This window comes from Armigeres subalbatus, chromosome 1 (assembly GCF_024139115.2).
Source record: "Armigeres subalbatus isolate Guangzhou_Male chromosome 1, GZ_Asu_2, whole genome shotgun sequence".
Taxonomy (NCBI): domain Eukaryota; kingdom Metazoa; phylum Arthropoda; class Insecta; order Diptera; family Culicidae; genus Armigeres; species Armigeres subalbatus.
This window is the reverse complement of record NC_085139.1, coordinates 95,771,024-95,798,842: the sequence shown is the minus strand read 5'-3', so window position 1 is coordinate 95,798,842 and position 27,819 is coordinate 95,771,024. Positions and strand designations below refer to the sequence as shown.

Genomic DNA, 27,819 nt, shown 5'->3' with positions numbered 1-27,819 from the left:
TTGTCCTCTTGTGGTATAACAGCTCCCAAACCTTCCGGACTAGCATCGACAATCAACTTGGTTTTACCTTTACGATAAAAAAAACCCAAACCCAGCTAGCACAGCAGCTTACTCCAAACATAAGCCCTTGGTTATCTATAACATTATCACCATAAAAACACAAATATACATCAGCAATTTTTTTTTTTTTAATTCAAACTTATTTTCGTAATGTTACAAAAATACCTGAATAGACCATTTTTGGTAACAAACGTTGTGATTGGCCGAGATCTTTCAGATAACTCGAGTTGATGGTAAGCGTCCTTTACGTCCACTTTGGAGAAGAACTTCACCCTATTTACTGACCCCAGGATTTCGTCAACCAACGGCAACGGATGAGTATCACGAATCACAGCTTGATTTGCTCGTCGCATGTCCACACATAAACGAACATCTCCTGAGTCTTTGAGCACGGGTAGCATTAGAGACACCCATGGCGATGATCCTGTAACCTTCTCAATGATTCCTTGATCTAGTAGCATCTGTAGCTTCTCATCCATCTTCCTCTCTAGAGCGTACGGGACCCGGCGATACGCCTGCTGCACCGGCTGAACATTGTCATCAATTGGGATCTCAACCGTTACCCTTTTGAATTTGGGAAATTCAGGTCGATTCTTGCGATATCAAATCATACCATTGAGTGAATTTGCAGTCTGATCACCAAACACTGTTGCCCTTAATTAGCAACGTAGAATTTAGCATCTACTTTTCTTCCACCGGCTTCTACTTCCGCCATAAAGCAGCCTGTTATCTCCATAGGCTTGTTTAATGCATAACAAGTGAAATTTCGATCCACTACAGTGAAAATATCCCAAACATGTGCTTTCAGTTGTTTCATTCGTTCCCAAGCCTTTTGGTTAATGATGTTTGCTGCTGCACCCGAGTCAATAATCCATGGGGATTTCCACGGCTCCTACTTTGAATAGGAACGTATTCTTTCCCATAGCATAGAATATGTTATCCTTTTCTGTATCAAGTTCCAAATCCTCATGTACAGCTCGAATCCGCTTAGAAGCTACCGCAGCTCTCTCTTCATTGTTTGCTCGCTTCATACACTGCTTCGCAAAGTGTCCCACTCCACGCACTCCACCGCATTTCAGACATGATTTCTCGCTTAACTTTTCAAAAGGACCTAAGTAACATTTTTTTCATGAGTTAATTTGAATACAGTAATCGATAGCTTTCATGTTGCTCTGTTGATTGCGCTATTCAAATTAATTCATGAAAAAAATGTTACTTAGGTCCTTTTGAAAAGTTAAGCAAGATTTATTCTTTGCTGGACAAATATCGGCTTCCTTCACATGGCCTCGTTTGTCACATAAAAAACATACAGCGACAGAGCCACCCTTATGGACGAACTTTTACTTCCTTCAAATTGTCGATTCACGACACCTTTGAAGTTGATACGGTTTCTATTTATTTTGTTGTAATTTCTGTGATATTCTTGGGAATAGTCATATTGGTTGATTCTCATTAAACACATATTTCGTAAGTACATTCTGGAACACTACATTTATTTAGCTCCCTCTTTCCTCGAGTCTACACACTACTGTCAGTTTGCCCAACAACCAGATACACGCTTAACTCAGGATACCACAATTTCCATCCACTATTTTTTTCGTCACATTACCGATTTGATCACCGTGAGACACGTTTCGCAACTCCTTCACTTTGCGCTGAGTTTCCTCCAGGCTTGTTCCCAATCCTTTTCAACATCTTCTGCTTGAGTTTTTCTGACGTACATTTCTCCATTTTATCCAAAATCATTTCTTCTGGCTTGTCGTATTCGCACCTAGTTTGACAATTACAATATAAGATGGATCTTTCAAAGCATTATGAAATGTTCTCGACCTCTGGTAGGTTGTCATAAATATCACGGAGATCCGAGCCACCAAGATATAGAAGTTTTGACCGTTTATCGTATTGAGAACAAATTTTCTCAGTCTCGAAATAACATTCCAAGTCCCTTTTCCACTTAGCCCATGCTAACGTAAGTTGTGACGAATGTTGATGGGTTTGAAAAGACTTGATTCGTATTTCACCGCTGGCCCTATTTTGAATTAACCAGCCATTCAAATGTAAAACAGTCAATAATCACAATTCAAAAATGTGTTTATTATTTAAACATTAGCTACACATCAATCCAATATTATTTCATTTTTGTTTCTTTCATATAAATTTTATGCCAAACTCGTCTATTATAAATCAATCTCCATCATCAAATAGAATATGTGATTTCTCAATTTTAGTTAATTCATTTCTTATTAACAGTAAGCGAACCCGCTTGTTAATTTATTTACATTATGTTTTAGCGCATTATGTTTTTAGTGGGGCCCTCCTCCTCCATTTACATTATGTTTTTAGTGGGGCCTTCCTTAGCCGTGCGGTAAGACGCGCGGCTACAAAGCAAGACCATGCTGAGGGTGGCTGGGTTCGATTCCCGGTGCCGGTCTAGACAATTTTCGGATTGGAAATTGTCTCGACTTCCCTGGGCATAAAAGTATCGTCGTGCTAGCCTCATGATATACGAATGCAAAAATGGTAACCTGGCTTAGAAACCTCGCAGTCAATAACTGTGGAAGTGCTTAATGAACACTAAGCTGCGAGGCGGCTCTGTCCCAGTGAGGGGATGTAATGCCAATAAGAAGAAGAAGAAGAAGATGTTTTAGCGAACCCGCTTGATCATGTTTTCATTAGATCCTAGCGAACCCGCTTACGCATTCTTGCCAATTATTTATAGCGAACCCACCAATGAACAACATTCTCTATAGTTTTTTTTAACCAAAATTATTGCGAACCCGCACTTTCTGTAAAGATGATCATAAAGGTTTATGGACCAGCCTATTCTAAAAAATGTTTCAACATATAGGGTTACAGCTCCTGGACTTCATCTCATAGCTCCGATATTGGTCTCACGAAAAACAAAGCAATGAAAAGATATTTGGTTTGTTTATTATTTTTGTGATTTTTTCAGGAGTGAGCAGGCGTGTTAGCAAAAAGAAGCGACGAAATTGATGCCGTATTTCTTTGTTTCGCGATGAGATGAATATATGTTCAGTGAGATGGAAAACGGAACAGTCCCCCTACGGTGATTGGCAAATCGTGGAAAGCCAGCGAGAGAAGAGGAAGAACCAGAAGGTGACTGTGGAAAAGAAGAAGGAACAGAAGAAGAAAGAAAAACGTCGATCTCCTCAAGAGAGGGTCAAGGGCGACGCCCTGATTATCGAAGCGAGCGATAGGACGACGTATGCAGCAATCCTAAGGAAAGTTAGAGAAAACCCGGATCTCAAGGACTCCCCCAGAAGGGGGAGTTGCTGTTCGAGCTGAAGAAAGATCCAACAATCAAAAGCTCGGCCTTCCGGGAGCTCGTTGCCAATTTCTTGGGCAGTGATGCAAACGTAAGAGCTCTTACACAGGAGGCAGTAGTCGAGTGCAGAGACCTGGACGAGATAACGTCGGAACACGAACTGAGGGAGGCTCTTGTCTCGCAATGTATGCTAAGTGAGGTGCAGATGACGATCCGGCTGAGGAAAGCGTACGGTGGTACACAAGTAGCAGCGATACGATTACCAGCAGTTGCTGCCAACAAAATGGTGGCGGTGGGCAAGGTGAAAGTCGGATGGTCGGTGTGCCCGTTGACTCACTCCGCGGGTCAGCAAAGAGATGGAGCGATGCTTCAAATGCATGGCGTTTGGACACCAGGCGCGAAACTGGAAAGGTCCGATGACGCGGAGAGGGACAAGGACTACCGGGCGAAGATGGAAGACGAAGGACTTCGACAAGGAGCTTTTCATCAAAGCACTTCGAGTTGACAGCGGCGCAACAAATCTGGAAGCAGATGAACTGACAGAAACGTTAGCGAGGGCTTGCGATGCGTCGATACCAAGGAAACTGGAGCCATTGGACAGCCGACGTCCAAATTACTGGTGGAACGAATCTCTTGCCAATCTTCGTGCTGTCTGTCTCATGGTCAGGAGACGTTTTCAGAGGGCAAGGTCTAAAACGGTAAGAGAAGAGCGTAAGATAGTTTTACGGGAAGCTAGAGCGGCTTTCAAACAGGAGATCAAAGTCAGCAAGTCCAACTGCTTCAAGCAGTTGTGCCACGAAGCTGACACTGATCCTTTGGGGCAATGCTTATCGTGTGGCAATATCGAAAATCAAGGGTCCAGCGACGCCAGTGGAGATGTGTCCGGAAAAGCTGAAGATCATCGTTGACGGTCTTTTCCCGCAGCATGATTCTACGATGTGGCCGCCTACACCGTTCGAAGATGAAAACTGAGTCACCATTGCAGGTATGGAAATCTCCAACGACGAGATATGCTGGTGGCGGAGACGACCGACGCAGTTGAAAACTGGATGAATGGAGTCAAGCTGCAGCTTGCTCACCACAAAACAGAAGTGATGCTGGTCAGCAACTGGCGAATCATGCAGCGAATGCAGATTATCGTCGGAGAGCACTACCGTCCGTGCGGGCTTTGAGACATCTAGGAGTAATGATCGACGACCCTTTGAATTTCAACACCCATGTCGACTTTTCCTGCGAGAAGGCGGCTAAGATGATCACTTCGCTTGCAAGGATCATGCCGAACGTCGGTAGACCGAAAGGCAGCAGTAGGCGTCTTCTGGCGACCGTATCACCTTCAATACTAACGTACGGCGTTCCAGCCTGGGGAGCTGCGCTCAAGACGAAACGTAATCGCAGGAAGTTGAATAGCGTGTTTCGTCCAGAGAGAGAGAAGCCAGCTCACTGACAGATCGTTTATTTACTATGTCTTCTTCTTCTTTATTTGTGTAGAAACCGTGGAAACTCAACAAATCATAGTAACATTTCATAACGTCGGAAGCAACATTTTTCACTCCAATAAAAACTTGTTAAAATTGACTGATTTTAATGGTTATGAACTTCATAACGTGGAACAAAACCGATTTCTCATAATACGGGATCATTCACATGGATAATTACGGGTTTAATTCACTGTAGCAGATATAAGAAAAGTTGCGAACATAAATCGCCAAATAAATAATTTTGGTTACTGTTGCGACGCCGCATTGAACAGGTCTAGCGGTGAACAGGCCTAACGCGCAACATAGCTGCAACATGACAGCTTGCGCCAATAGTAATGGTAGATAGAGGGAGAGTGTGTGTAGGATGTAGAAGTAGTAGAGAGAAAAGACGCAAACAAGGGCAGAAAAGGTAAATAAAGATTTTGCGATCGAAAAGTAAAGTCGAGAGTGTTTAGTTCGATGATAATAGAGTTTTATTTCGAAATTGAATTTGTGAGCTTGGTAGTGAAAAATACTACAAAATAATCCGGATAAATCGTCGGTTAGTGGTATCGAAAGAACCAAGTGAGTAGGACCTGTAAAAAAAGAAGAAAATGATTAGAAAGAATGAATATTGATATTGTAAATACTTACCTGTAGATTCGGTGATTATTGGATAGTGCGACCTTAGGAAGTTTTTGGAAAACCGCCGTAGAATCGCTGTAACGGTTGAGTAAATCGTAAGTAAGCCCTAAAACGAAATGCAATGAAAAACATGGCTTATTTATAAACCATTTGAACAGCAACTGTCCGACCAAATTCGCGAGATCCAAGTAGGGTAGGTGAACCTATAGTTGACACCTGGAAGTATAGTCGAACCTAGTGGGTAGAAGGAAACCACTACTTGTAAGTCATTGATTAGATTAAGCTGTAAATTTGTATTGAGTAAAATAAATAATTACAGTTTTGAGCATCGCCACAAAAAAAGTGTGCTGCTTCAGAAATTTTGGATTCCCTTCGGGAACAGTTACGACCATTTTAAGTTGCATCGCAGTGTTTACTTTTTCGGTTCGCAGTGACTGGATCGCGGTGACATTAGGATGAACGTAAATAAAGCGATCTGTCTTCTCTCTCTCAGGTTTCGTCTAATGGCCATTCGAGTGGCGAGTGCGTACCGAACCATTTCGTCAGAGGCAGTTTGCGTTATCGCAGGGATGATTCCAATCTGCATAACCTTAGCAGAGGATATCGAGTGCTACCAACGAAGAGGTACCAGAAATGTGAGGGAGACGGTGAGACTGAACTCTATGGCGAAGTGGCAGCAGCAGTGGGACAATGCAGATAGTGGAAGGTGAACCCACCGGCTCATTCCCAATGTGTCGGCGTGGATGAACAGAGAGCATGGAGAGGTGAACTTTCACCTCACTCAGTTCCAATCTGGACACGGTTGTTTCCGCCAATATCTGCACCGGTGTGGCCATGCGTCATCGCCATTCTGCCCGGCGTGTATCAACGTAGAGGAGACTCTAGAGCACGTGTTATTCGATTGTCCGAGGTTTGCGGAAGCACGTAGAGGAATGCCGCCCTAAGCGTGGACAACATAGCAGAGCGAATGTGTGACGATGATGATATGTGGAATGCGGTAAGCAGAGTCGTGAGGCAAATACTGTCACAGCTGCAGCGTCGATGCAGAAGGGACCAGCAAGTAAGCGTCGGTTTGGAGGGAAATCCAGCACAGTGACCAGTATTTGGTCTCGAGTCGTCGGGGCGCCAGCGAACCGGAAGTCTTCTGCCAACCGGAATCGTCGGACCGACCTCGGCACTCGAACCTCAAACCTGCTGAAGAAAGAAGCTAGGGGCCGGAATTTTAGAAGAAGTGCATGAGCACAGACAACTCCCCCCCTCCGCGAAGTAGTCGCAGCATCCCGTAGTCCCGGGGGGATCGAGGAAGGAGAATAAGGGACCCGCACACACACACAAACACACTCTCGGTGTGGGCACTCAGCTAAGTTAGGGGCCGGAATTTTAGAAGAAGTGCCTGAGCACAGACCCTTCAAGGAGGATAAGGGATTCGGTTTATCCGGGAGACACATTTTTAGCAGGTCGGGAGGAGCCCATCCCTGTTCGCATTCGAGCATAGTGTGGATGTGCTCAGGTGTCTGTCGCGCAGATTTTTTCATAGCCTTACCCTTGTAAAAAAACACACACAGACATCACCTCAATTCGTCGAGCTGAGTTGATCGGCATATAACACTATGGGTCTCCGGAGCTCATAAAAAGTTTGTTTTTGGAGTGAACATATAGCCTTTACGTATGCTGAGTATACGAGAAAGGCAAAAAGAATGAAATAAAACAAACTTATCACTTTCTTATTTTTTCTTCCTTCCTCCTTTATTTCTCCTTCTTTCTTCGTTTTTCTTCTTATTTTTTCATTCTACGTCTTCGTTATATCTTTATTTCTTATTCCTTCTACCCTTTTTCCTCTTGGTTTTTCTATTCTTGTTTTTTGTTCTGCTTTCTACCTTATATTTTTATTTACCTTTTCTTCTTCTGCTTTCTCTCAGCACTTGAACATCTCATGTCCTACTACATACTGCTCGTATTTTACTTCTCACTTATCATGTCTTTTTCGTGGGAATAAAAATTGAGACCTGAGAACTTTTACAACTATTCTACAAAACGGCGTCTGACCAATCGGCATTTGGCCATATAATCCTTAACCATAATTAATCTCCAGATCACTGTTTGAGCCTTCCACAGCCGGATGTTTCGTGACCGCTCTTCCCCTCGAAACCATAAGTTACAAACTTGTGTATAAAGATTGTTGATACATAATACCACGATTGGTTCAAACCGGATCCTCGCAATGACGATTTCTTTTTTTGTTTCCAGATACTTCATCCCGGGGATGACTCAACGAACCATCACACTCGACAAAGAAATAACCCAGCTAATGAGCAGCCACCACTCGATCTCCGCGAACGCCCAGGACCAACAGCCGCAGCAGTCTTCACAAGGTCAGCAAGCAGAGCTATTTCCAGCTCAGCTACCATCAACACCAGCAGCATCCACTTCCAGCGTGCTTAACTTCAGTGAATCGAGCAACTTCAGTACGTCAATGGACCAGGACGACATGGACGATGACGAAGAAGAAAAGTTCAGAATGGCTCCGAACTTGTACGCAACGACCAACAGCACGATGCTGGATTCGATTGATGTTCAGATCAACTTATGTGACGAGGTTAGCGGAATTAAAGTGCCGGGTGGCATTTCTGCCATGATGAACACCAAACACATCAGTGCGAAGGTACTCAAACGGTGCAACATGATATTGGAGCTGGTGAAGAAGTTCACCGTGATCGAGCCACGAGAAGTGCTCAAGAAAATTGCCCGTTTCGAAAAAGAGTTGGGCTACAAAGCAGAGGCATGCCAAAAATCGGTTCTGCGGCTAATTGCCAAACTGGGAATGGATAAGTACCTGAAAATCGCTAATGTTAGGCTGGCTAAGGATGAGAGAGTCGCAAATGTGGTGTACGCCTGTGACCTGACGGTGGACGTGAATAGTCCGATCCTGAAGGGAAAGATCGAAGCGGCGAAGGCCAGAATGATGATGTCGGTTGTAGGCCAACACAGCGTGCGGAAGTTTCCGAACGAAAATGAACCATTGTCTGCGGTTGTCGGAACAAGCTACGAGGGGACGCTTGCCAAGTGTTTGAGGATGAAGCTATTCCATGAATTTGTGTACTATTTGATTTACCAGTTCCCGTCAGATGCAGCACCACTACAAGCTGAGGAATTGGATGTTTTGGATTTGAGTACCGTTGGAGAAGAGATTGGTCCGATATACAGTGTGGATGGGTGGAAACTATTCATCCCGCCTTTGAATATGTATGAGAGCTACGGACAAGGGTGGGCGTTGTTAACGGACATTACTCTTCGACTGCCGCTGTCGATATTTTGCCAGATATGCACTTTTGGATTCTACACGAAAGAACTGGACCATTGGTTGAATCATCCGATTCGACAGCACATGCTTGTAAAACAGCTACCGAAAGGGATTCGGCTGCAGCTGTTCCGCAAGAGGAAATATATTTTCAACATCTTCGAACTGTGCCAGAAACTGTGTTACGCCGGTTTGATTCAGTTTGGTCCGCAGAGGCTGAAGGATCGCGACCAGACTTTCATTTACGTCAACAGACACGCATCATTGCTGGACACTAGAGAATCAGCTATTGGATACCACGAGATCGAGGAGAAGGAATATCCGTGGGAGTCATTTACGTTTGCTACTTTGGATGATGTGCAAAACTATTGGGAAAATTTATACAAAATCGCTGTTGGTACTCGACTAAACAGGAGAAGCGTGGCGTTTGGTAAGGAAATTATGGTACAGCAGCTGCAACTTAAGCCGGACATTGTGGAAGCGTGCAAGGCTCGGACTCCGGAGCAGGCTATTGCAAATGATGTATTCAGGTTGCCGCCGGGTGACAACCGTGGTGCAGCAGGAATGGATACCGCAATGTTTGTTCATTTGAAAGCCAACTGGAGCAAAGTGATGAACTATGCCCCTGCTTTAAAGAGCCAAATAGCCAAACTAAAACGATTGAAGAATCTGAGAAAGATCTCAACCATGCACAAACCAGCCCAAACTAGTAAAAATATGAACACCAAAAGGATACCTGTGCTGAAGGAGAAGAAATTATGTCTCAAGACTAAACTATCCGTGAAGCCATTCGCTTCTACTTTCAAGCGGTTGGCTGAGAAAAAATACACCATCAAAGTTCGTCGAATTGAAAAGCGTACAAGAGGAGGCCCTCGGAAGAGGAACATCTATGATGATGTCGACCGCACGGCGTTGAAATTGATGAAAAAATTAAGAGTAGATTGGAATCGGAATGAAGATACCGTACTCTTGCTTTGCCGTATTGCATTGAAGTACATGTACGGAGAAAACACCAAAATGAACAGTATTATCAATTCGGTCCTTTATCGGGACATCCTTCACTGGACCATTCCGGAGTCATGCAACAAAACCGCCCGTTCTTGTCAGCGGAGGATTAATTACATGGTAAAACGCAAAAGTGGAGTGGCTGCGAATGTAAAGCTCTGCGTTGAGGAAGCTCGACTGAATCCACTCCTGGAGGAGCGGTTTGGAAAACATTTCGTAGTTCGCCTAAAATCGGTATATCCCACAGGGGAGAAGTACGCCATGGCTCTTAAAATTCATTTTATTGAGCTGGTCTTTATGTTGCGAAGTACGCTTACCAAGTTGAAGATGCATGAAGGTCTCCGTCCGATTGAAGGCGCAAACGTGTCCTCTGCAAAACGTCAGTTCATTCCGGATACAGTTGCTGAATTCGAACAAGGCTACAATATGCTGCAAACACACGACTTCGACACAACAGAAGAAATCAACTTTAGCTCAAACCCAACCACTCATGAGGAAATTATAACATACAAATTGGCCACCCTTATCCACAGCGCCGTAGTGAATGCTAGAGCGAGAACATCCTTCAGCGTTCAACTCTTCAACATTTACAAAAATTACTCCGAAAAGCACCTTTCGGCAGCGATGAAAATGGTTCGCCTTTTCCGACTTATCTCTCTGTCCCGCAAACTGAAAGCTGGATCAAGTATCCAAAGCAGCTTAATGCCATCTTCCGTGGGGGATAACCCTTATCACATTTCCATTTCGTATCTAAATCAAATCTCGACTAGGATTCCTTTCGAAATGTTCACATACGTGTACAATAATTACATTCAACTACTCGACCGTCCAAATTACGACGAACCGCTGGTATTCGAAGATGGCAGCCAGGGATTGGTGCTGCTACTGGGCGAACTTGCAACCACCAATGTTATCGAACTCGAGTTAGAATCTCCCACCGAATTTATACGCATGAACCCTGACCTCAGAAACACAGACCCCGAGCTCGCGCAAGACGATTTCGGCAGTGGATTCGCTGAATTCGCGCTATCCGCAGAACTCACAACGGTAGGCCCGGCTAAGCATATCAAAAACGAACCTCGTTCGGCCGCGAAGATACGTTTCGATACCTCCAGCGATGTGTATTTCAACTACGTAATGCACCCAACCGAGAAGCTCAACAAAGTGCCAGCGGAATATTTGCACTTCTTCTGTGTTCTTAACAGCTTGAACGAAGGGGCCCTGCTTCGAGCGATTAAAATCGATGAAACATCCAACATTTGCTCAACGCCTGACTGCATATTCCAAAGTAAGGATCGGAACATAGTTCAAAAATGCGTTTCGATTGCATTAGGCAATCGAGATATCATTGAACGTATCAAAGCGATTCGAACTTCTCGTATAGATATGACACCACTATTAGTAATCCGGGAAGATAACATCGCACAGTACTTTATGAAAACCGTCAAGGAATACAACAAGACTCGAGGAGATTTTCAGAAGCGTGATCTTGGTCGAATTGCGGAGGGAATCACGACACCCATCAACATGGTTGATTTGGCATACGATATCATACAGTTCCAAAATGTTCAGGATTTTAACTGGTTAGATCGCTACGAAGTAACCCACCTGGAGGACGGCAATGGTTTACTGATGGATCCGGAAAATGATAAAACCGGCACCGACGATCTGACCGAAAAAGTCTATAAACTGCACAACTTCTACGTCGTGAACTATCTGAAAATAAGTATCCGACTCCTCTATCAAAACCCCGGCGACCTAAACCACCGAGTTACCTTAGACAATCGCTCGATACCCGCCGTGTTCCTTCCGCCAACGTTTAATTATCGACAGGACATGCTAACCAAAATGGCGAACGACACATTGTGGCCCCCCCACGACGAGCTGAGACCCCTGTTGGAACAAGCTACTCCTTTGATCCACAAGAACCAGCGTCTATGGTCGATTGCTTACTTCATCGAATGCAAAGCCGAACAAGGGGCCACCGCGCAACAGTTGGCCGCCAACTTCCCCGACCATACCGCACTGGCAGACGACCTTAAAGTGTTGCTCAACTTCAAGTTCATCCTGCGAACTGGCTTCCGGCATGTCACCTATGTCCACTGGCAGCACGTTAGTCCGTGGCTGCTGCGCACCACTTGCATTGTGCGAGACGATCCGCCCGTAATGCGCATCAAGCAGGAACCCGGCACCTCGCACCAGAAACGTGTAGACTCGGACAGTTATCGATCAACCGATGACGAGGACGATGATGTGCTGGTAGAAAGCGCCGACAACGAGGAAATGGGACCACCACCGAAAACCCGACGTGATGAGCTGAATCGGAGGATTGCAGTGGTTGAGGAGAGGTACCGCTTGTAAGTATAAAGTCTTATTAGTTTTTTTTTTTTGTATGTATGTTTACAGGGCAGTTTGGCTAGCACAATGGCTAGCGAAAACAGTGTGAAGTGATAAATGAGAAATTAGACTTTTCTTACTTCTCACTTTATAAGAAACTAGATAAATGTACCCGGCTTTGCTCGGGATTGACAAGTTAATTACGCAATTCAAATATCCAGGGCTGTAGGTTATTACAGCACAGAACCCACAATGGTACATAGATTGATTAAAAGATACCCTTCAAGAGGTGGCAACTCTCAAAGACGCCCCCCTCAATCAGTTGGCTTCAACAAAAACTGGTATAATACTGATTTTGACCAACGGTACTGAAGTTCAAACGGGTGTCCTACGAAAGGCTGAAATCCCTAAAAGCTGAAAGTCTAAAAAGGCTGAAAGTATCAGAAGGCTGAAATGTATCAAATGGCTGAAATCGATGGGATGAAATGAATCTCAACCATACGAGTGTTGTCAGTACCAACCATGTTGAATGGTTGAATAGTGAATAATGAATAAAAAATATAGAATGAAGAGCAAAGAATAAAGAATAAAAAAAGGAAAAGGAATAAAAATAAAGAATAAAAAAAATAAGAATAAAGAATAAAAAATAAAGATAAAAAAATAAAAAATTAACAATAAAGAATGAAGAGCAATGAATCTTATATACATAAAAATGAATTTCTGTCTGTTTGAACCTTATAAACTCGGAAACTACTAAACCGATCGGCGTGCAGAGGTTTTTGGGGCCGGGGAAGGTTCTTAAGATGGTTCAAGACCCCTCCCCACTTTGGAAAGGGGGGCTCCCATACAAATCAAACTGAAATTTCTGCTTAACTCTAATCAAAGTATAAAACAATTTTGGGTGAAACGAAGTTCGTCGAGTCTGCTAGTAAATAATAAAAATTGCACAGGGAAGAAGGAAGGAGGAAAACAGAAGGAAGAAGACGGAAAAAGGAAGAAGACGGAGAAAGGAAGAACGAAGACGGAAGAAGTGAGAAGAATAAAAGATGAAAGATTGAAGAACGTGCAGTATTGCCGAAGTGCTGTCCAGCTTGGATTGGCAGAGTATCCTCGACCCGGCCGATACAAATATCGCTGCACAAATTTTTACTCATGTCTTGGCATATGTCATTGACAGACATGTTCCAAAGAAGATTTCCCATACCGACTCTAGGGTGCCGTGGATGACAAATGGAGTCATGGCGTCAACTCAACAAGAGATTTGTAACCTATTCTCGGCCAAGTTTGCTAGCGTGTTTGTCAATGAGCGCCTCTCCAATGACTCCTTAACCAGCGCAGCGGGCAATGTACCCTTAACGAATCAAACGCTAAGCGCTGTCGATGTAAGTACAGATGCCATAGCGAGAGCAGTTACGCGGCTAAAAACGTCGTACAAATCGGGACCTAACGGTGTTCCGTCGGTTTTCCTAAAAACGAACATTTCATGCCTTCTGGATCCACTTCATCGAATCTTCCAGCTCTCCCTTTCTAATGGTGTATTTCCGTCCTGGAAGACATCTGAAATGTTTCCTGTGTACAAAAAGGGAAGCAAGCGCGATATAAATAATTATCGAGGAATCACGTCGCTATGCGCTGTATCGAAGTTGTTTGAGCTGGTCGTCATGGATTCTCTAAATTGTCACTGTAAACATTATATCAGTAGGTACTGAACACATGGCTTTATGGAAAAACGTTCCACAGTTGCTCTAGGCGATTGTCGCTCGGAAAGCTTCTTTGCGATGTCTGGCATACCGCAGGGTAGCCATCTAGGACCGTTGATATTCCTTCTCTACTTTAACGACGTACATCTAGTTCTAAAAGGACCGCGATTATCATTTGCAGATGATCTTTATATGTTTTTGCGCATCTGCTCAATAACCGATTGTCACTTACTACAAGACCAGATCGATGCTTTCGCTCATTGGTGCGATCTAAATCGACTGTAGTTAACCCGAAAAAATGCTCGATCATAACTTTTTCTCGAAAGAAACAACCGATTACCTTCAACTACTGCCTGTTCGGAACGACTATTGAAAGAGTGCACTGTGTGAAAGATCTCGGTGTTCTATTGGACTCCAAACTGACATACTCGGATCACATTTCATATGTTGTTGATAAAGCATCCAGGTTTCTTGGATTTGTGATCAAAGTGACAAAGACTTTCACAGACATCTACTGTTTGAAAAAACTGTTTTGCTCTCTCGTGCGATCTACGTTAGAATACTGGTCTGCGGTCTGGAGTCCAAACTATAATAATGGTGTCGAACGCATCGAATCCGTTCAACGTCGATTTATACGGTACGCACTCCGCAACTTTCCCTGGATAGATCCTCTACGACTTCTTCGCTACGAGAGCCGTTGCCAGCTGATCAGCTTAGAACCTCTGTGTATCCGAAGGGATGTATGCAGAGCATTAACCGTCGCCGATATTTTGCAAGGAAGAATAGATTGTGACACTCTTCTGCGACAAATAAACATCAACGCACAACCCCGACAACTGCGGAGTAACCTAATGCTAAGACTTCCTTTTCGTCGCACAAACTATGGACTGCGCAGTGGTCTCCATGGTATGCAGCGTGTTTTCAGTAGAGTGGCGTCGTTGTTTGATTTCCACTTGACGCGAGATGTCCTCCGCCGTTTCTTCACATCATTTTTCACCGACCAGAACAGTTGACGAACATAGACTATAGTTGTGTATTTGTGTATTTGTGATTGTATTGACAATGTTTTTAATGTAGTGATGTGATATTGTATTTATATTTTTTTTAACCATCATTGAGGCTGTATCAAGTCTGTTGATGTAATAAATAAATAATAAATAATAAATAAATAAAATTAAAAAAATAACATAGAAGGAAGAAAGAAAAGTAAGATAAATATGGAATAATTATGAAGCAAGAAGAAACAAGGAAGAGGAAGACAGAAGGAAAACGAAAGAAAGAAGACGGAAGAAGGGAGAAAGAAGACGGATGAAGGGAGAAGGAAAAAAGATGAAAGTTCGAAGAAAGAACATAGAAGAATAAAGAAGGAAAAAGTAAGATAAAGATGGAAGAAGGTATAATGAAGACGGAAGAAAAAAAAACAAGTAAGAGTAAATAAGACACAGATGGAAAAAGGAATAATAATAAATCAAGAAGAAACAAGGAAGAAACTTGTAGTGTATGACATCATCAGCAGTAACATAGACTGTCCGGACTTGCTCGTGGATGTACAGTTGAGCATACCTAGTCATAGCCTGCGTCACGCTGATTTACTCGCTGTCCCAACCCACCGAACAACGTACGGATACAATAATCCCTTTAGCTCCTGCCTTAGAGCTTTTAATAATGTTTGTAATTTGTTTGATTTTAATGTGTCCAAGTATTGTTTCAAATTTAGAATAAGGAACTTAGAATAAGAGTAGTCTGTACGATCCAATCGAAGACGAATAAACAATTAATTAAGAAGGAGGGATAGAGATGGAAGAAAGAAGAAGGAACGAGAATGAAGAAAAAAGAAAAGGAAGAAAGTAGAAGAAAGAAAGAAGAAGGAAAAAGGAAGGAAAATGAAGGAAGAAGAAAACAGGACGAAACAAGAAAGAAGAAAGCAGTACGAAAAAAAAGAAAGATGAAGAAACAAGGGACAAGGAAGAAGGAAGATAAGAAGGAAGAAGAAAGGACGAAAGAAAAAAGAAGAAAAAAGGAAGAAGGTAGAATGAATAAAGAATAGAGAAAAATGAATAAGGAAAAAAGTAACTAGGAAAAGGAAGAAGGTAGAGGAAAGAAGACAGAAAGAAAGAAGGTAGAAGAAAGAAAGAAACAAGGAAAAAAAGAAAGAAAAAAATAAGGAAAAGGAAGAAGTAAGAAATAAGAAAGCAAAAGGGAATAATGAAGAAGGGAGAAGAACAAAAAATGAAGAAAACAGAAAAAAGTAGGAAGAAGAAAGAAGGAACAAAGAAGGCAGAAGAAATATGAACAAGGAAGGAGGAATTAAGAAGGAAGAACTAAGAAGAAAGAAGGTATAACGAACAATGAAGAAAGAAACAGGAAGAAAGAACTAGTAAGTATTGAAGAAGAAAGAAGGAAGAAAGGAGAAAAGAAAGAAAAAGGGAAGAAAACAGAAGGAAAGAGGAGAAGAAAGTAGGAGAAAAGAAGAATAAAGAAGTAAAAAGAAGAAGAAAGAAGGAAAAAGAAGAGAGAAGAATAAAAAATAAAAATTATGAAAGTAATCTTGGCAAGCATCAAAAACCATATACAAGAACCAAGAAGAATACAGTCTTGTTCCTTTCTATCTTCTTCTTCTTCTTCGTATTGGCATTACATCCCCACACTGGGACAGAGCCCCCTTGCAGCTTAGTGTTCATTAAGCACTTCCACAGTTATTAACTGCGAGGTTTCTAAGCCAAGTTACCATTTTTGCATTTGTATATCATGAGGCTAACACGATGATACTTTTATGCCCAGGGAAGTCGAGACAATTTCCAATCCGAAAACTGCCTAGACCGGCACCGGGAATCGAACCCAGCCACCCTCAGCATGGTCTTGCTTTGTAGCCGCGCATCTTACCTTTCTTTACCATCCTTTCTATGTTACATCCAAATTTTTTTTAGCCATTTTTTTTTGTTTTAGTTTGTCAAATGTGAATTCTTTCACTAAGATCGGTTTCTCACAATTTTTCAGCCTTTCGAGTTTCAGACTTTTGTTATTTCAGTCTTATGTGAGATTACTTTTTCAGCCTTATGTGAAACATATTTTTACTTCTTGTTATGAGTTCCGAATTCGTTTTTGTACAGTTCATCACATGTTTTCATTGGATTTGGAATTTTGGAATATCACCTTTACACAGAGCTCTAATCAGTCAGAGGGTTTAACAGATCCACCAAATTCGTATCAGCTTCTTTCCTTTTTTCGGGGGCAGCAGGGACTATGTCCAAGGGCTTGACGATCCCTCCCCAGGCCATCTGCGAGTTGTGGCGCCTGCCTAGGATGTGGTGGGGTTTGACAGTGGGCCCTGTTAAACCTCTATAAAAAGCTGCATGTATCCGCAAGTAGGCTCCGCCAAAGCGACCGTGTGCCGCTCAAAGCGCACAAGCCCAAGTCCTGGTGTTAGGAGCCCAAGTCCTGGTCCGACGAGACAGGAGGTTTGCGCAGGCCCAATAAGCCGCCTTTAAAAACAACTATTACGAACGACATAGAAGATAATACGACTCGATACAATCGGCAACGACCTAGGCGACGAATAAAGGATCACGATTGGAAGCTTGGAACATGGAACTGCAAGTCGCTAGGCTTCGCAGGTTGCGACAGGATGATCTACGATGAATTACATCCCCGCAACTTCGATGTCGTAGCGCTGCAGGAAATCTGCTGGACAGGACAGAAAGTGTGGAAAAGCGGGCATCGAGCGGCTACCTTCTACCAAAGCTGTGGCACCACCAACGAGCTGGGAACCGGCTTCATAGTGCTGGGAAAGATGCGCCAACGCGTGATTGGGTGGCAGCCAATCAACGCAAGGATGTGCAAGCTGAGGATAAAAGGCCGTTTTTTCAACTATAGCATCATCAACGTGCACTGCCCACACGAAGGGAGATCCGACGACGAGAAAGAAGCGTTCTATGCGCAGCTGGAGCAGACATACGATGGATGCCCACTGCGGGACGTCAAAATCGTCATCGGTGACATGAACGCTCAGATAGGAAGGGAGGAAATGTATAGACCGGTCATCGGACCGGATAGTCTGCATACCGTATCGAACGACAACGGCCAACGATGCATAAACTTTGCAGCCTCCCGCGGAATGGTAGTCCGAAGCACTTTCTTCCCCCGTAAGAATATCCACAAGGCCACATGGAAATCATCTAATCAAGTAACGGAAAACCAAATCGACCACGTTCTAATCGACGGTAATTTCTTCTCCGACATCACGAACGTACGCACTTACCGCAGTGCGAATATTGAATCCGACCACTATCTCGTCGCAGTATGTCTGCGCTCAAAACTCTCGACGGTGTACAACACGCGTCGGAGTCGCCCGCCGCGGCTTAACATTGGGCGGCTACAAGACGGTAGACTAGCCCAAGACTACGCGCAGCAGCTGGAAGTGGCACTCCCAACGGAAGAGCAGCTAGGCGCAGCATCTCTTGAAGATGGCTGGAGAGATATTCGATCCGCCATTGGAAGCACCGCAACCGCTGCACTAGGCACGGTGGCTCCGGACCAAAGAAACGACTGGTATGACGGCGAATGTGAGCATTTAGTTGAGGAGAAGAATGCAGCATGGGCGAGATTGCTGCAACACCGCACGAGGGCGAACGAGGCACGATACAAACGGGCGCGGAACAGACAAAACTCGATTTTCCGGAGGAAAAAGCGCCAGCAGGAAGATCGAGACCGTGAAGAGACGGAGGAACTGTACCGCGCTAATAACGCACGAAAGCTCCATGAGAAGTTGAACCGTTCACGTAAGGGCCACGTGCCACAGCTCGATATGTGTAAGGACATAAACGGGAACCTTCTTACGAACGAGCGTGAGGTGATCCAAAGGTGGCGGCAGCACTACGAAGAGCACCTGAATGGCGATATGGCAGACAACGGTGGCGGTATGGTAATGAACCTAGGAGCACGCGCGCAGGACATGCTACTTCCGGCTCCGAATCTCCAGGAAATCCAGGAGGAGATCGGCCGGCAGAAAAACAAAAAAGCCCCTGGAGTTGACCAACTACCAGGAGAGCTGTTTAAACACGGTGGTGAAGCACTGGATAGAGCGCTGCATTGGGTGATTACCAAGGTTTGGGAGGATGAGGTTCTGCCGCAGGAGTTGATGGAAGGTGTCGTATGTCCCATCTACAAAAAGGGCGATAAGCTGGATTGTAGCAACTACCGCGCAATCACATTGCTGAACGCCGCCTACAAGGTACTCTCCCAAATTTTATGCCGCCGACTAACACCAATTGCAAGAGAGTTCGTGGGGCAGTACCAGGCGGGATTTATTGGTGAACGCTCTACCACAGATCAGGTGTTCGCCATACGTCAGGTACTGCAGAAATGCCGCGAATACAACGTGCCCACACATCATCTATTCATCGACTTCAAAGCCGCATATGATACAATCGATCGGGACCAGCTATGGCAGCTAATGCACGAACACGGTTTTCCGGATAAACTGACACGGTTGATCAAAGCGACGATGGATCGGGTGATGTGCGTAGTTCGAGTTTCAGGGGCATTCTCGAGTCCCTTCGAAACCCGCAGAGGGTTACGGCAAGGTGATGGTCTTTCGTGTTTGCTATTCAACATCGCTTTGGAAGGGGTAATACGAAGAGCAGGGATTAACACGAGTGGTACAATTTTCATAAGTCCGTCCAGCTATTTGGTTTCGCCGACGACATAGATATTATGGCACGTAACTTTGAGAAGATGGAGGAAGCCTACATCAGACTGAAGAGGGAAGCTAAGCGGATCGGACTAGTCATCAACACGTCGAAGACGAAGTACATGATAGGAAGAGGTTCAAGAGAAGACAATGTGAGCCACCCACCGCGAGTTTGCATCGGTGGTGACGAAATCGAGGTGGTAGAAGAATTTGTGTACTTGGGCTCACTGGTGACTGCCGAAAATGACACCAGCAGAGAAATTCGGAGACGCATAGTGGCTGGAAATCGTACGTACTTTGGACTCCGCAAGACGCTCCGATCGAATAGAGTTCGCCGCCGTACCAAACTGACAATCTACAAAACGCTAATTAGACCGGTAGTCCTCTACGGACACGAGACCTGGACGATGCTCGTGGAGGACCAACGCGCACTTGGAGTTTTCGAAAGGAAAGTGCTGCGTACCATCTATGGTGGGGTGCAGATGGCGGACGGTACGTGGAGGAGGCGAATGAACCACGAATTGCATCAACTGTTGGGAGAACCATCCATCGTTCACACCGCGAAAATCGGACGACTGCGATGGGCCGGGCACGTAGCCAGAATGTCGGACAGTAACCCGGTGAAAATGGTTCTCGACAACGATCCGACGGGCACAAGAAGGCGAGGTGCGCAGCGGGCAAGGTGGATCGATCAGGTGGAAGATGACTTGCGGACCCTCCGTAGACTGCGTGGTTGGCGACGTGTAGCCATGGACCGAGCCGAATGGAGAAGACTCTTATATACCGCACAGGCCACTTCGGCCTTAGTCTGAATAAATAATAATGTTTGCCAACAGTTCAATAGTAATGGTAAGAGTTTGGTAACATGTAACCGTAAGGCTCTCGAGCAGGCATTGACTTAAATCAGGTCATGAGAAAAAATCGGGATAATCTAAGCCTACTTGATGCTCTGCCGTGGGACAAGTTATGAGCTTCCTAAGATCTTTGAAATTGAATGTTCGATGATTCATCGTTTATTGATCTTCAACGCTCACCAATGGAAGCTGATTGAGTGAAGCGAATCACTTAGTAACACAACAATGAGCGTCGTTCCGGTGCGCTGATAGAAGAAGTCATTCAAGCATTCTAAAAATGAAGACCTCCATGAGTCTGAAACTCTAGTAAACTGAATGAGAGGCGTTGATACTTCTCTCGACTATCTTAGCACCTTGAAAGAAGGGCGAATAAAGGAGAACACATGATGTGTTTTGATTGTTTGGTTTCATTGTACTAGAGCAAGCGGGGTACGAATGCAAAAATCATTGCTTACATGCTTACCTTACTACGGCTTGGCTTGTTAGACGGTGTTGCTCATTGTTTATCACAGCAACGATCGCTCCTACTCATTGTTTGACATCCATCTGAGTGAGGCAGTTCACTTATTGGCTATGGATGTAGCATAGATTGCAAACGATCAATGCTCACAATGCTCACTCACACTTCCAATGCCTGCTCTCGTGTGTTCTGTTTATGATGGCGAAGTATCAGAAGTGGAGTACCTCCTGTGAAGTTCCCATGAGATCGCTGGTGTAATTCTAGCTGCTTCGATAGGCGAGTGATGCGTCACATGTGGTTTTATTATTATTTATTCAGCCTAAGGCCGGAGAGGCCTCTGCGGTACATAACAGTCGTCTTCGTCTACTGCTGTACGTTACCAGTCACGCAGTCTACGGAGGGACCGTACATCGTCTTCCACCTGAACAATCTACCTTGAGCGCCTCGCCTTATTGTGCCTGTCGGATCATTGTAGAGAACCAATTTTACTCCAAGTGCTCGTTGATCCTCCACAAGCATTTTCCAGATCTCGTACGTACGCTTTCCTGCCACGTTGCGTCTCCGAATTTGTCTGCTGATATCGTTATCGGAGGTCAAGTGAGCCCAAGTGTCAGAGGTGGCATGTCGCAAATGGTCTTCCAGCTTCCACTTGGCCACACCATCACTCGTAGTGCGAGGTGCACATAGTGCGCATGGATCAGTCATTGCCGCCTGAAATATACCTGGGTTGAGTGCTAGGAGACCGACTAGTGCAAAGGGATTTGGTTTTAGTGAGTCGAGTGTAGTTAACCCATACTCACACTACATTGGATACGCTTGACCAATGTGCAGAATGAAGATTTCCGTTACCATTTTCTAAAACAATGGAAGGTATTATGCCTTGCGTTCGTTTTTTCCATAATGTCAGCGAAAATTGTACACAGAACTTTACTCACTCCGATCACAAGAAAGTTTGCCTCCATAAAAATCAATTATATAAGAATCCGAAATTTGTAGCACATTTAGTCATCTTGTATCCGTCGGATCGCTATTTGATTTATATAGAGAATTATGATAAAAACAAGCACTTTCGGTGGACTAAAATTTATATGAGATGTCAGATTGAAGTCAGCATAGAAACATTTTTTTATTACTACAATTTTTTTAAGGACATGGCCAACGCTATTGTTAATTTCAAATCTTATTTATTATTTAATTTGTATTATGAAATTGGCTAATTAGTTACATTATGTTTTGATAACCATTCTTGAGTTTTTTTTTAATTTTGTTTGAGCTACAATCTCCAAGTTCTGAATAATATCGCAAAAATGACAATTATGATGCCATGCATCACTTAACACACTCCACATACTTTGTAGTACATATTCTAAGTATTTAGCTTCAATCAGGCGGGGCCCTCTTTAGCCGTGCGGTAAGACGCGCGGCTACAAAGCAAGACCATGCTGAGGGTGGCTGGGTTCGATTCCTGGTGCCGGTCTAGACAATTTTCGGATTGGAAATTGTCTCGACTTCCCTGGGCATAAAAGTATCATCGTGTTAGCCTCATGATATACGAATGCAAAAATGGTAACCTGGCTTAGAAACCTCGCAGTTAATAACTGTGGAAGTGCTTAATGAACACTAAGCTGCGAGGCGGCTCTGTCCCAGTTTGGGGATGTAATGCCAAGAAAAAGAAGAAGAAGAAGCTTCAATCAGGCAAACAAAAAAAATTGAAATTTTGTATGAAATTTTTTTCCCGTTTTTGGCAACATCCCTGTTGAGAAGGGCTGATAAGTTTTGCGAAACTGGTAACACTGGCAATGATATATGCTTCCATTAAGAGGAGATCAATTTAGATTGGAATGAGTTTAGAGTTGTGAGAAGTCTGTTGTGTGAATATAGAATTGAAACTAGATTCTTTGAAGCTGTGTAAAATGAAGCACACTGCTGTCAAAAGAGTTTCATTCGCACCAGACAAAAATCATCGCAACATTCTTCAAAGAAACTATCTCTGAAGTCGGAAGGAGTCGCCATGGACGAATTGAGAAGAAAGCTTGAGCTGCTAGAGGAGCGAAACAAAGTATGGCGGGCTCAACAGCACGAGCATGAAAAGAGAATCCAGCTGGGGCTCATTCACAAATTACATAACGCATCAAGGGGTGGGTGGGTACACAATATTGCGTTACAAAACGTTACGGTTTGTCTAGGGGGTGGGTGGGTTTGTTTAGTTTTGTTACGGGTAACATGAATAATAAAATAATATAAAAAACGAAATTTCTAATTATATTCAAATTTTACAGTATTATTATGTACTATGAAGGAAGTTAAGGAAGAGTTCACTAAAAATACCAATTTATCATTCTTGTGAAATTTTACTAAGACGTTATGCGTCACAGATGGGGGTGGGTGGGTATGAAGGAAATGTTACAAACAAGTCACGGAGGGGTGGGTGGGGGTTCAAATCTGTGTTTTTTGCGTTATGTAATTTGTGAATGAGCCCCTGGATTACGAACGTAAGTTGAAGAAAGTGAATGAAGATTTCGAGGCGGCTGCAGCGAAAATTGATTCAGAATTTAGTGCAAAAAGAGAAGAAATAATACTTAAATACAGCAGGCGAAAAATCTCTGAAAAATTGGTGAAGGAAGAACAAGACTCAAACAGTGGCAGAACAAAATCACACGATGAATTCGATGGTGCCGCAGTTTCTCATCGTAATAACGCATCAATCAAAATACTGCTCGAATCTTTGTGCGCCGCATATACCGTTACGGATGTATTGGAAACTGCTACCCACCAAACACAATCCGTTTTGTTTATGTGCGTGTCGGGTGAAAAAATTGAATTTGAACCGGTAGGTCAAGTGCTGCAAAGCAGTACTAATGCAGCGACGACAATCGTGCACCGTCCTGATCATCGCACACGCTCGGATGAATTCATCAGTTTGTGCACCGACGCACAGAATAAGGGCAGAAAGAAATCCATTCACACAGGGGCTAAGACCGATTTGGTGTGCAATCAGAAGCTAAGCGATTTGATTGATGTAAAGAAGAAAAATGTTAGAGAAATTGTGGATCGTTCTGTGAAAACCATATTCGATCCAGGTGGGACTAGTTGAGGAACATTTTTTGAGAAGGTGCAGTTTAGAAATGCGTAATGTACCAGTTTGTTACTAGTTTCACGGGTGGGAGTGTTAAGTTTAGTTCCAAAAATGTTGTGAAACTGGTAACACTGGCAATTAAATGCATATTATATTTCAATACAGAGGCAAAAGGGTTCGATTAGAATGGTTTAGAGTGGCTGTTGCTTGTAAATTTGGTGAAACTAGTTTGTAAGTTACTTTATACATATAATGAATTTAATAATAATTAGATAATAAATTACAGCTTTGAAGCTGTGTGAAATGGACACTGCTGTCAAAACCGTTTCTATCAAGCCAGGACAAATCCGTCGCAACAATCCCCATTTTGGCAACATTAAAATCCGGTCGTGTTGCCAAAATCGGAAAGGGACTGTACAACCAAATGAAGCATCCACCGGATATAATTACGTCTTCGCTTTAGGATGATGAAGTTTTGAAACAAAAATACTTTCCCCATCCAGATGGAAACTGCCTTTTCTCCTCGGTGGGTGGTTTTATTACTGGGGATGGTACGAGCACGTGGCTGTCTTTCTCGTCAATGACTAGATGACGGTAATTTGAGCCTTAATCGTTTCTTGTCAGGACCACCATATTTAACAGAAGAGAGTTAATTCAAGATTAATTTTCTTCAAATCGACAGAAAATTCAATAACAATGATAGCATAAGTAGTGGCAGGACCGGATTTCTGGGGGGCTGGGGGGGCGTGGCCCCGGGCCCCCACAAATCTTATGTACCAAAACCAACCTTTTTTGTCAATTTTGGGGCCCCCACATACCGTCGGCCCCGGGGCCCCTTTCCGGCTAAATCCGGCCCTGGGTAGTGGTGATGGCCATCAGCGATGGTTGCGACAGAAAAGTTAGTTGCCACAGTAGTTTGTAAGAACTAATGATACAGAGCCTCATCCTATCAAGAAATTGTTTTTGGGATTCACTGTGCTTTTTGCCACAACTTTGTTGTACATAGTTCGCAAAAATCGTGGATGATTATTGTAAATACATGCTTTATTTATATTCTTTTTCAAACAGCAAACCAAAGAAAAACCTATCTCTATCGATGACACCATGGATAAAAATTGGTGGAACGATCAACCGCAAACTGCTGTACCGATGGATGACCACGTTGCTACTCTATTGTATGTCCCACCCGGGGGTGCAGCTGAACGTCATCTATGCTCGGTTCAACATGATGGCCCCGGTGCACATGTATTATCTACTGGAGGTAACCACATAAACTCATCTAAAGAGTAATCAACTGCTATTTTGAAAATTTGCTTGACCCAACAGATACTACAGGAGTTCGGCTGTCTGAAGATGTACTCGATGGAAGTAAGAAAAAAGAAAACACTGTTCTCCACTTATCGACCGGTGAAAGTTGGTATGTACTTTCTTCAAACAAGAATGCGGATCTAAGGTTCATGGTAAATATATTCCACAGGTGTGGCCACTGAATTTGACGGCGATGAATGCACATACGTAGAAACCAGTGCAAACGCTCTCAGCACCTTAACCGCCCTCATCGGAGACTACCCCAAATTCCAGGAGGAATTCTTATCTCCTTTGAAATCAAACGAGTATCAGGATGCGGAGCTATCCGATGAATAGGGACGTGTCATCGCATTCCAAACTAAAATGGTAAGTGAAAGTCATGTTCATTATTTAAATCGCAACCATAATTCGGATTATTTACGAGCCAACTTTGCTACACAAAAACCTACAATTTTGATAGCGGGGCGAGGTTCGTTGATGTGATACTGCTAAAAAATAAAATTATTCATGCGATAAAATGGAGCGTCTCTATCGATTTTATGATGACATCTCCACAGTTGCCTCAGCAGCGTCGATTGCTGTTGGCGTGAGAATTAACTTCTCAGTCAGTTTCGAAACCACCGGCAAATGCTCGGCGATTTCGTTTGGACTAGTGAACAGCGCCGGTGGAACTCGCTTCAGTTGTTCGATTTTCGCCTCACGGTGGGTGTACTCCCTTAGTAGATAGTCGTTGCCTTTCTCATAGTGGAATCGAGTATCGTTGATCCGTATCAAAACGTGGTCAACACGTAGGAAAAAACGCTGAAGAATGAAGAAACCGGATGGCATAACTCGCTGAAATAATGTAAAAGTTAAAAGTTTTTAATCTGAAGTTCTGAATCCGCAAAATAAGAAATTACTCACCACTTTCACAGACAACACGGATATCCCGTGATCGTGCAGCTCATCTTCGAACAGAGTGAGATCGTGATAGAACAGGATCGGTTCCCGTTTCATTAGCTTGAACATGTCGATCTTCTGATCGGTTGCCTGCACCAAAATGCCCTCATTGACGGTACCTTTGTATTCCGTCGTGAAGGACCAGTCGAACGGTTTAACTTTTTCTTGGGTGTCCGCGGACGAACGACTTTCCTTCCACTCGTCCGAACAGGCTACCTTCAAATCCAGCTTCTCATTTCGAACCAGCTTGAGCGCATCTATTGGATTGAACTCGAGACGAGCGCCGTTTTTATGACTAATCGTTAGGATATTCCTGTGGAAGACCATATCCGGTAGATGCGGCAACTCCAAGGCAAAATTGTATCTGTCGGAATAGTTTATGTTATTATTAATGCTTTGATCATCGCTTATGCTTGCGAACATTTTCTCTTTCAGAACGGTTTAATCAACACAAGTTTGAGAGTTCTTTCAGACCTCGTATCAAATACTGGACTTAGGAACTAAAATGCTACTCAACTTACACACATAATTCACAGCAGCCGGCATCCCCCTGGACGCATTTGTTATCATTGATACAGACGCTTTTCAAAATGTGCGATTTGGTATACGAAATTGTCCAATCGTCAAAAGTGTGGCTTTCGCTGTCGACCGGTAACCGGACTGGTCCATTATCCGTTACCTCCGTTTGAATCTGTAATCATTAGATTCATTATGTACACATAGAAACGAGTGCTATTATATATTAATAAGTTTGTGAACTTCATTCATTTATTTCCATTTCATTTATTTAGTCTACATCTATACAGATAACACTGAATCAACAATTTGAGTTTGTGAACTTACAATTTGTTTCATCTCCATACTATCGGTGGAAACTATTTTATGCTAAACAGTCTACGTATCAAAGTTTAGATTTTTGAGCCTTTCTTAAACTGTTAAAGCCAAATTATGGATTATTTCAATTTTTTGGAATTTTTAAATGTTTTTGTTTTGCTTCGGAACCGCGGTTTTGCTTTGCGCTGTTTTTCACATGACAGTAATTGTCACACAGAGGCGAATTTGGGGGGTTGCTTAGCTAAAACACTGATCTAAAACACCTTGCATATGATTGGGTTGTTTAGGTATACAGGGTGTTTGTTTCCTGAGTGTGCATATTTTGGGGGCAGCTTGGGGACCCCAAAACATGAAAAAGTGCCCATGGAACATAGGGTCGGAAATCACTGCTAAGTGAGTTATTCAAAATTCTATGTTTTAATTTTTGGTCAACTTTACCAACCTCTATCTCATTAACCATTGATCGTATAATCTCAGTCAGCACACGGAACGAAAGCTTAAAGTCTAAGCTTTTTTAGCTTCGTTGACCTTATGTTGATAAAAGTGGTTTTAAGTACAGTAATTATGCAAACTTTCGAAAAAGTGTCAAAAATAACGTGCTTTTTTCTTATAATTTAGTGATTTTTCATCAATACATTCGATATTATGAAAAATTTCTTCTACGAAACATTCTTATGCTTCTTTGCTTCCAAAATGTCCTTTGGTGGAACATTGTATGGTTTGTAGTTTACCCGTAATTTTCAATTTAAAATAATTAAAAAAAATCATCGAACATCAATTTTCATCGCGATGTTTGCTTCAAAATGTTGGTTGGCAACCCTACCTGTTCGGGCGTTCGTTGCTTGCACGTGGTGCGATCGTTTGTAAACAC

The 27,819-nt window shown here is 43.3% G+C and overlaps 2 protein-coding genes and 1 long non-coding RNA gene across 3 annotated transcripts in view; 2 read left to right on the top strand and 1 right to left on the bottom strand.

The window, feature by feature from the left end:
- The window catches only part of LOC134202994 (general transcription factor 3C polypeptide 1), a 34,939-nt gene extending 9,246 nt beyond the window's left edge, over positions 1-25,693 (top strand). The window contains exons 4-7 of the mRNA XM_062677997.1: positions 7,696-12,108; positions 24,936-25,128; positions 25,194-25,284; positions 25,345-25,693. Of these exons, the coding sequence (XP_062533981.1) occupies positions 7,696-12,108; positions 24,936-25,128; positions 25,194-25,284; positions 25,345-25,511 (4,864 nt within the window). The 3' untranslated portion in view covers positions 25,512-25,693. The remainder of the gene's footprint in view (positions 1-7,695; positions 12,109-24,935; positions 25,129-25,193; positions 25,285-25,344) is intronic.
- On the top strand, positions 5,311-5,793 carry LOC134203037 (uncharacterized). Its single transcript, XR_009977410.1, has 3 exons — positions 5,311-5,388; positions 5,464-5,543; positions 5,607-5,793. It is a non-coding gene; the product is annotated as an uncharacterized LOC134203037 (long non-coding RNA).
- LOC134203017 (TIP41-like protein) lies at positions 25,543-27,160 on the bottom strand. Its single transcript, XM_062678008.1, has 4 exons — positions 26,958-27,160; positions 26,636-26,805; positions 26,079-26,478; positions 25,543-26,009 (listed from the first exon to the last, which is right to left on the bottom strand). The coding sequence occupies exons 1-4, from the start codon at positions 26,973-26,975 to the stop codon at positions 25,713-25,715; spliced, it is 885 nt and encodes a 294-aa protein (XP_062533992.1). The 5' UTR covers positions 26,976-27,160; the 3' UTR covers positions 25,543-25,712.
- Between the last annotated feature and the right edge of the window lie 659 nt (positions 27,161-27,819).

Excerpts from the sequence above, each read along its gene's own strand:
- LOC134203017 (XM_062678008.1), bottom strand. Across the intron at positions 26,479-26,635 it reads GGCTGCTGTGAATTATGTGT|ATACAATTTTGCCTTGGAGT; the intron begins GTAAGTTGAGTA and ends CTATTCCGACAG. Across the intron at positions 26,010-26,078 it reads CCGTGTTGTCTGTGAAAGTG|CGAGTTATGCCATCCGGTTT; the intron begins GTGAGTAATTTC and ends ACATTATTTCAG.